Source organism: Vulpes lagopus, chromosome 15 (genome assembly GCF_018345385.1).
Source record: "Vulpes lagopus strain Blue_001 chromosome 15, ASM1834538v1, whole genome shotgun sequence".
NCBI lineage: Eukaryota > Metazoa > Chordata > Mammalia > Carnivora > Canidae > Vulpes > Vulpes lagopus.
The window spans coordinates 36,177,328-36,187,728 of NC_054838.1; the positions used below are offsets into that span (position 1 = coordinate 36,177,328).

Below are 10,401 nucleotides of genomic sequence, written 5' to 3' on the forward strand. Positions count from 1 at the left end.
CTAGAAGGGGAACTTTGAGCATATTCAGGAGCTTTTACTATAAACCATTTTCAAGTCAAAGAAATATAATACATTTTGCATATTTTATGGCAACTTCCCTTTTCACCTTTCTGTTGAGAACTCAGGTCTTGTAAAATACTAGAAGGTAGTGAGAAGTAGACATGAACTGTGCCCCAAGGACATACAAAAAGTTGTTTTCCTATTTGGCTGAGGAATGGGGTATTTTAGCTAATAGAGTTACTACCTTTCCCATCCAATGCTCCTCAGACTTTTTCCCTTTACAACTCATATGAGATGAGGCCAATGTCCACCAAAGGTGACTACCCAGGGACTCCCATGTCACAGAACTGAGGCTAAGTGGACCAATACCTAAAATCTAACACTCACAAATCTAATAATAACATTCTTTAAGTATTTTCTAGATCATCGAGTGTTGTCACCCTGTAGTGGTACAAAAATGACAATAAATTAATGGTTAAGAGAGAATCTAGATTTATAATATTTATAACATTTAGTGAGATCATAAGGATTCAAAATGGAAAAACCAGGGGGAAAGGGAATTCTAAAACCCCAGACATATCCACCTGTAGACCAGAGCTACATGTGAAAGTGACCTATACAAAGTTGAACCTTCAGAAACTTTTACAAACATAAATATTATACGTAGTTACATTATTGCTGGAGACTTAAGCATTTTGAATAACATTTTACTCATGTTCTTTACATCTGACAACCTGTAATCCAGGGGCTTCACTCTGATTGCTGAGCTGCTAAGCAGGAGTGGTGGTTTGAATATCTGCATGAGTCTGATTCATGCTCTCTTCAGGCAAACTTCAAGGAAAAGCTACATGGAGCTTTCAAGACATTATATGTTCTGGTTGAAATTCAGTGAGTGCTGAAAAGCAGAGCACAGGCTTGCCTGCATGCATAGAGAGCTGCAGTAGCAGACGTACAAGTCACCAGGCATGTGACTGGAACATGCCACTCAGCAATGGCCAGAATCGCAACGTCACCGTGACCCCTCCTGCTCACTGTCTTTCTCTTTTTCTCTTCATTTTAAGACCATCCATTTGGGCCACAGTTGTTCCTCACCTGGATTACTACAACAGCACCCTAACTGGTGTCATGCTTACTTTCATTTCCAGGACATAAGTGTGTTATTTCCTTATCATGCAATATACCCTTCCTCACCCAAGCCCTTCCCTGGCAAACAGCCTCTGGTTCTTCAAGACTCAGCTCAGGTACCATCCCTCCTGGAAACCTTCCTTTACCTCCAAAGGTCAATCAGGTGCTTCTTCTCTCTGTCCCACAATATTTCTCACACTTCCCCAATCACCCATCAGGGTTACAGACCATCGTCCTAAAACACTGTGAGCCTGTCTGTCACCCCACTGGGCCTTATGCTCCAAAGGGTAGAAACTATGTCTCATTGTTCATCACTGTGTCTCCAACACTTACCAGAGAAACAGACACCAGTGAGCAGATGGTATAAAATTTGTTGACTGACAGACTTCTTTTCTCATTTGTTCTTTTTAGGCAACTCTATCTTACTCAAGCTGCTGGACTGGAAGCACCACATAAAGTGCCTCTGGAGTTGCCAGAAATACATGAAGGTATTATTTTATTGTAATGGTGATAGCATCTCAAAAATTTAACAAATACTTATTGAGCATCTATTATAGACAGGTACCTCATATCCAAGAGCTATTCAGGGAATAGATACATGACAGCTTCTCCATAGTTTTCTTCTCCTTGTAGCTTTCTCTAGTCCTGTTTTTGAATTAAAGTCTCCATGTTTCACAGTGAATTATGTAAGTAATGGGAGGGATGGGATGCTGTCTACACTGGTGCATTTTGGTTCCAATTTAGTCAATGAACCAAAACACCAACATGCACCTCAGTTACCAAAACCTATTAGCTAACAGAAGGCAAAACAACTTAGTGATTCTAAAAATGGGACTCACTCTCGCCTTAATACATAGATTCTACATTTCTAAAAGCCTTTTCAAACTAAAAGTGTGACAAAGTGTGTATTGATTGTATTTTCATTTTTATCCATTCCAAAATAACCAGTTTCTTTGTATTCATCCCAGAAGAGTCAAAATTACAACCGGTAGAAGTTAAAAGTACAGACATCATGAGCTCATCATCTGAGAGCAGTGCTTTATATCTCTGTCATGAGGATAGTATCAGATATGTCAAGCACCTGAAGATAGATGAAGAAGACAACTCATGTATAGAATTTGGGGCCTCTGATATGAAATACTTACTATATGAGGATGAACAGGATTTCAAGGTAGGATTCATGAAAAAAATTTTGAGTATTAAGAGAATGCCGTTTTATTAATGGAAAAAATTAACCTGAAATATGGATATTGAAAAATTGTTTGCAATTTTTAGTAAAATTTGCCCACCATTCACATTTCTCATTAGATATAACTTTCACTCCTACCCTTGTGCAATTTGCTACATATATTCATTAACAAGGTCCCATTCCTAGCATACCATGTAAGTTATCTAATGCTATATAACAAATTATCTCCAAACTTAGTGGCTTATAACAATTGTCATTTATTTTCTTTTGTGGCTTCTGTTGGTTAGGAATTTGGAAAGGGCTCCAATGAATATTTTTCACATGGGCCATCAGGCAGTTGCAGTCATATGTCAGCTGGGGCAGTGGTCCTCTGAAGGCTTGTTTAGAGCAAGGATCCATTTCCAGGGTAGCTCACTCATATGGATGGCAAATTAATGCTGGCTAAGCTGGGAGCCCCGGTTCTTCACATGAGCTTCTCCTTGGGGTGCCTTTATTGTTTCTGTTATGGTGTCTGGCTTCTCCCAGAACAAGCAATGCCAGAGACCAAGGTGAATGCTGCAATATTTTGTATGACTTAGATTTGGAAATCATACATAATCACTTCCATCATATTCTATTGGTTGATGTAGTTACAAAGTTCCACCCAAGGGGAGGGAATGTAGTTCCAGCATCTGGAGAGAGGAAGGAGCATCACATTGTAAGAAAAGCACATGGGGGAGCAGCCTGGGTGGCTCAGCTGTTTAGTGCTGCCTTCGGCCCAGGGCCTGATCCGGGAGACCTGGGGATCGAGTCCCACGTCGGGCTCCCTGCATGGAGCCTGCTTCTCCCTCTGCCTGTGTCTCTGCTTCTCTTTCTTTCTGTCTCTCTTTCATGAATAAATAAATAAAATCTAACAACAACAAAAAAGAAAAGCACATGGGACAGTATATCTATTAGTGCGGCCATCTTTGGAAAGTACAAACTGCTGTATATACCATATTAGGTGAAAACTGCAATATCAAAGCTTTTTAATTTTAAAACCTTTTTGGTACATTCCAGTTACTCCCACATCCATCCCTTGCTATTTTCCTTCTTAATACTACTGATAACTTTAAAAGTTCTCTTAGAACTTAAAGTCTGGTAGGAGAAAGAGTGCTATATGAAAGCAGGAAAAACAGAAAAGATCAACAAAAATCATTATTAGCTAACTACAGCTCAGTCCTGCTAACATCAAGTGACAACTTAAAGACTAAAGTTCTCTCTAAGGCATTCAAACACCCCCATGGGAGTCTTGAAATCCTGACACCTGCTATGTTATCATGACCTCAGGCTAGTAGACAATTGTCCACAAAATTCCAAAGTCACATGCCATTTGGTTGATGAAAGACATTCTTACTTTCCATGGAAAGTAAGATGGTTTTTTGATGGTGGAAATGGCACTGTATATACTATGGACTGAACTGTATCCCTACCTCCACTCTTACCCCACCAAATTCATATGTTGAAGCCCTAACACCCAATCTGGAGATAGGATCTTTAGAAGGTAACTAAGGTTAAATGAAGTTAAAAAAGATGGAGCCCCAATCTGATAGCACTATGGCTTATAACAAGAGTCTCTGCCTTACATGTAAGGACACAGGAAGAAAGTAGCCATTTATAAACCAAAAAGAGAACTCTACCAGAACTCAACCATGCTGGCACTCAGATCTTGAATTTCTGAGTCTCCAGACTATACAAACTAAATGTCTGTTGTGTAAGCTGGTCAGTCTATGATATTTTGTCATGACAGCTTAAGCAGACTCTGAAATATGTGGTAGACATCCATCAGTTTATTTTTCTCCTATCTTACATTTATTATAGCCCTATGATTATATATTTTAAAAACACAATAAATACAATTAATTAGATGCCTATATGATAGGCCCTACCCTCAAATTGTTTACATGCTAGAAGACAGAAAGTCACTATTACTGTACAAGAGAAATGTACCACCTGTGTCTTTCTCACTGACCAGTCAGTCTGTGACCTTATCATTGCAACCCAGCACTTGGTACAGGGCCTGGCACAAAATGGGCACTCAGGAAAGGTTTGTGAAATGTTGAAGGAATTCCCAAGAGAGTTATGGCTTGAGAAGGCACGCTAGGTAGGGACTGAGTGAGCTGTTTCAACTCAGTATTATGTTGGCTGTGGGATTTCATGTAAATTAGATTTTTAATTCCATTTGTTGATATCTTAAACTATAGTTTAAGGCAGAAAATGACAAGTTTTACCTTTCCAGTAGTCAGCGGTTCTGTGAAAAGTGAGAAAAATTCATGGAGAATTTGCTCAATATTAGAATATTTATAGTCAAAGTGACGTTTACAAATCCTTCCCATTCTTGAATAATACAGAAAACTCTTCCATGGTTATATCCTGGCCAGCATAGGGCTACATATGTACAGCCAACACTTTCTTTTACCAATTAAAGACTTTGAGAGAGTGTATCTCCCCACTCTAACTGGTGCCCCTCACCCAACTCCCAGAAAGACAAGCCTGTCAGCCTTGCGGTGTGCTCATTTGGAGATCTTGCCTGCCATGCCCCATTGGGCATATATATTTATTGACTAGTTTTCTGTTTACAGTGGCTCTCATATTTCATATGTTATTTAGGCAATTAAGAAGGCAGTGAAGTCTGTCAGATAAAGGCCAATTATAATAAAGGAAACCTAACTCTTGAGACTGGTAACTTGTTAAATAACCTCTCCTATTCTCTTCTGTTCACCACAGGATTATGTAAACCTGGGTCCCCTGCAAGTGAAGCTCATGAGTGTGGAGAGCAAGAAAATGCCAATTCATTTTCAAGAAAAAGAAATTCCAGTCAAATGCTATGAAGATACCAGGAGCCCAGAAAGCCGCATCACATATAAAATGATGAAGTCTTTTCTCTAAGACCAAAAGCTGCAAAGTAAAAATAACTTTTCCTTATAAATTTTCATTGGGAACTGAAGTGTATTACTTGCCCATTTTACCTACACTTTGGTCCATTTTTAAACCAGTTGTTATTTCTAAAAGTCATAATGACATTTAAAATCAAAGTTCCAAGTATTCTGCTGTTCATTTATCTGCTTGACAAAAAAAGAGTACACTTTGTATTTCCATATCCAAGTATTCAGAAACAAAATAATGGGCATGAGATGGTTTCTCAGTTTCCTTACCACTTAAAAAATCTTCCGTTTAATCTATCATTCCAATATGAAATAATTCAGTTAGAAATTTTCTAAGACAAATTCAGAGATTTGCACACAGCTTTGCCTCTGAGGGTTTTGAATGATAGCCAGTCCACAATTCAGGTCTATTCTTCTTTAACCTAACACTATTTATAATAAAGATAAAATACTTCAGAAACACATAAATCTGAGGGTGGTAATTTATTACATAAAAATAATCTACCAAGAGTGAGATCTCTCTCCTCTCAGCTCTATGAAGTCTAAGTCTATGAAATCTAAGCTGTAAATCTACCAAGTCTAAGGGTGCCTGGGTGGTTCAGTTGGTTAAGTGAGAGACTCACGATTTCTGCTCAGGTCATGATCTCATGGTCCTGTGATAGAGCACCATGTGAAACCCTGTGGGGAGTGCCATGTCCAGCCCCACGTCAAGCCCCACATCGAGCCACAAGTTGGGCTCTGGGCTCAGCGGGGAGTCTGCTTGGGGTTCTTTCTCTCCCTCTCCCTCTGGTCATCTCATACCCCCTCTCTCAAATAAATAAATCTTTAAAAAAGTCTAAACTGCTGAGTCCCTGTTAAGACCATTACCATTTCCCTTTTATGAGTGCCACAAGCCAAGGACTATATACCTGACATCAGGTATATAGTCAATTTGACATCAAGCTTTCATTTTAAAGCTACATTTACTTATAATGCTTTCTACAAGGAACATCTTTTAACTAGAAGGCCAAAGATAAAGAAAAAAATCAATAAAACCAAAAGCTGGCTTGAAGGGTTAATTAAAGTTGATAACCCCTAATAAGACCAATCAAAAAAGAAAGCAAAAAAACAAATGAAAAAGGAAAAATCACTACATATTTGACTAACATTATGAAAAATATCATAAAAGGAAATTAAAGGGAAAAACTTTCTCAATAAAGTCAACAACTTTGATGAAATGGGAACATATCCTGACAAACAAGGAAATAAAAATTCTGAATAGTCCTCAATCTATAAAAAAAGAAAAACTTTCTCAATAAAGTCAAGAACTTTGATGAAATGGGAACATATCCTGACAAACAAGGAAATAAAAATTCTGAATAGTCCTCAATCTATAAAAAGAAGATCTAACCTATACTTAAAATTTCCCCACAAGGAAAATTTCAGACCTAGATGGCTTGCTTTACTGGTGAATTTCTCCAAAGATTTCAAAAATATATAGTAGCAAACATACACAAACTCAGAGAGTAGAGAAAAAAGGAAATGCAAATCATTCTGTGAGGCCAATATACTTCTACACCCAAACCTGGCAGGTCATTACAAGAGAAGAGAATTGCAGGCCAATATCTCTCATGAATATAGATGCAGAATCCCTCACAAAATATTAGCTTATTGCATCCAGTATTACATGTTTCATGAATAAAGAATGAAAGGTTGGTTTAACATTCAGAAATCAGAGTGGAAACAAACAGAACCAGTGGATTAAATCACTGTGAATATCCTGCCTATGGTATTATACTATAATTTTGAAAAATGGTACTCTTGAGGGAAATTGGATAAAGAGTGCATACAATCTGTTCATAGTATCTTGTACAATTGCATATGAATTTATATCTCAAAATTTAAAATCAAAAGTATAATGAATGGAACATTGGTAACTCATATGATCATCTCAATAGGTGCAGCATTTGATAAAATTCAGTACTGTGATAAAAATTCATAAATGTATGATAAAGCTCTTAGCAAACAAGGAATAGCATTAAATACTATAGTTAACACTGCACTTAATAGTGAAATATTAACATTTTCCCATGTGTCCCAACAAGACACATATGTTCACTACCATATTTTTTAAAGGAATTTTTTAATCCCTTTTAAATCCTTTTAAAAATCCCTTTGAAAAGGACCCAGGGATCCCCTACTACCATGCTTCTATTCAACGTGTTTAATGGACCTTGAGGTTGTAGCCAGTTCAATAAAGGCAAGAAAAATAAATTCAAAGCCTAGAGATTTTAAAGGAAGAAGCAAACTCAATTACTTACAGATGTCAAGTTTCTGTATATAGATAATCCAAAATAATCTACAAACTACTAGAATTTATGAGTGAATTTAGCAAAAGTTACAGAGTACAGATCAACAAAGAGCCATCGTATTTCTTTATACTAGCAGCAAACAATTCTGAAAAATTTAAATCACTTAAAAAAAACAAATCACTTATAAACTTACAATAACTTCAAAATTGGGGCAGCCTGGGTGGCTCAGCAGTTTAGCACCGCCTTCAGCCCAGGGTGTGATCCTGGAGACCCGGGATCAAGTCCCACATCAGACCCCCTGCATAGAGCCTGCTTCTCCCTCTGCCTGTGTCTCTGCCTCTCTCTCTCTCTCTCTGTGTCTCTCATGAATAAATAAAATCTTTAAAAAAACAAAACAACAAAACTTGAAAATCAAGAAATTTAGCTAATGAAATATGAGCAAGACTTCTATGTTGAGGACTGCAGAACATTGTTAAGAGAAATTAAAGAAGACCTAAATAAATGGGGAATGGAGACATATACCATCATCATGGATTGGAAGAGTCAAAATGCTTAAGATGTGAGTTTTTCCTATATCTGTATAGTCAGTGCAATCTCAATAAAAATCACATCAGGCTTTTGTTCATAGAAATTAATAATGTCTAATATTATTATGGAAATCTATAACCTGGGCAAAAAACCTATGATAGCCAAGACAATCTTGAACAACAGAATTGGAGAGCTTATTACCAAATTGCAAGACTTTTAACAGTTCAGTAATTAAGACAGTGTGGTTTTGGCCCAAGGATAGAGAAAAAGTCCAATGGAAAAGAATAGAGTCCAGAAACCAACCCACAAAATCACGTGATTTCTGACAAACATGATATTATAACTTGGGAGGGGGGAGTTTTTATCATTAAAAAAAAATGATTCTGAGTCAACTATATATCTACACTCGGGAAAAAATGAACCTTGACACCTACATCATACCATACACAAAAATCAATTCCAAGGGGATCAGAGACCTAAATATAGTAAAACAATAAAGCTTCAAGTAGGAAATAGAATGTCTTTGTGTTCCCCTTTACATACCCAATAGATCCTCAAAGCCTATGCTTGAATTAACTTCTACATCTGGTAGGTGGATAAGTGTGGATTTGGCTGTGCTCTGCATGACCCCTCCCCCCAAATCTACTACTTCCTGTGTCACCTATCTCCCTGGAGAGCGGGTGGAAATGCCATAAAAATCACTGATCATAAACTGATAAATTGAATTTCATGAAAACTACAGTCTCTTTTCATTAAAAGAAACCATAAGAGTCAAAAAGTAGGCCACATACTGGGAGAATATATTTTCTACACATATATCTAACAAAGAAATATCTAAAATATATAAATAACTTTTACAAATCAATAGGAAAAAAAGACAACCATTTTAGGGAAAAATGGGCAAAAGATTTGAATTACCACTATGCGAAAGAGTACATCCTAGCGACTAATGAGCATAAAAAGAAGATTGGTATTATTACTCATCAGAGAAAAGCAAATTAAAACCATGAGATCCAAGTATACATGCATCAGAATGGCTAAAATTAAAAGTTAAGGACTGCAAATATTGACAAGGATATGGAACAACTTGAACTCTCATATAATTGTTGGTGGGATCATAATTTGGCATATAAGCACTTGGAATATGATAGTATTTAGTAAAGCTGAATATGATCCAGCAGTTACACTCTTGGCTTAATATGGAATAAAAATGAGTGCTTACGTTTACCGGAAGACATGATAACAATGTTCCTAACAGCTTTACTGATAGTAGTAAAAAATTTGAAACAACCCTAATGACTGTCAGTAATAGAATGTGTAAATAGTCTATAGACAGTCATTCAATGGAATACTATACAGCAATGAAAAAGAACAACCGTGTCAGATATAGCTACATAGATCAATCTTCTACACATAAGATTGAAAGAAGGCTGATACAAAATAGCACATATGATTCCACTTACACAAAACAGGACAGGCATACTAACCTTAACAACAGAAGTCAGACTAGTATAGTGATTACTTTTGTAGTAGGGAATGACTAAGATGGTACATGAAGGAGTTTTCTAATCATCTTGATCTGAGTGGCAGTTAACATGGATGGTTCACTTTATAAACATTAAGCAGGACACTTAAGATCTGTAAACTTGACTGATATAATCTATACTTAAATAAGTTACTCTCCAAAACGTCCCCCAAATACTATCTTCCAATCAATTCCATAAAGTGACAGCATGGAAAAGCCATGTTTATGTCTTGCACCATGAATGACAAGAGTGTTTCCCAATAGGAAGGCACAATACTGTTGGGGTATCTTTCAGAGGTCAACAAAACAGAAATGTCCTAGGAAAAGTTAGTGACAACATGGAGTGAATCTGCCAATTTTCTTTTCTAAGAAATAGGTAAACATTTTATAGATAAAATTTATCTTTACTTTTGCGGACAGGAAAAAAACAAAAACAAAACAAAACAAAAAACAAAACAAAACAAAACAAACTTACTGCCTTTCCACTGGGACAAATCAAAGAGCTTCCAGTAAACTACCAAAGAGAGGCCATGTGACAGCCCACTGGTTTCAGCAGGTCAGCAGAAATTGACATTGCTTTTCTCTCACTCTTGAAAAGTTCAGGCCATGAGATTATGAAAATAAGCCAGGCATAACATGGTAGGATTCCAGCATTAATTTGTTAGTTGTGGCAGTTTTTACTTCACAATGTGAATTTGAATCAGAAGAAAATATCAAATGGCTAAAAGTCTTGTTTGCTGCCAAGAAGATGTCAGAGTAGAAAAGTCATTCTTTGGAAAAGGAAAGGGAAGAATGTTCTTTCCTTCTGTTAATATCATTTCTTGTGTTTAGAATTTGCAG

At 36.8% G+C, this 10,401-nt stretch overlaps 1 protein-coding gene across 1 annotated transcript in view; it reads left to right on the forward strand.

The window, feature by feature from the left end:
• CCDC83 (coiled-coil domain containing 83) overlaps window positions 1–5,391 on the forward strand; it is a 48,078-nt gene extending 42,687 nt beyond the window's left edge. Inside the window, exons 9-11 of the mRNA XM_041729974.1 lie at window positions 1,537–1,613; window positions 2,094–2,296; window positions 5,060–5,391. Of these exons, the coding sequence (XP_041585908.1) occupies window positions 1,537–1,613; window positions 2,094–2,296; window positions 5,060–5,221 (442 nt within the window). The 3' untranslated portion in view covers window positions 5,222–5,391. The remainder of the gene's footprint in view (window positions 1–1,536; window positions 1,614–2,093; window positions 2,297–5,059) is intronic.
• Window positions 5,392–10,401: the final 5,010 nt, after the last annotated feature.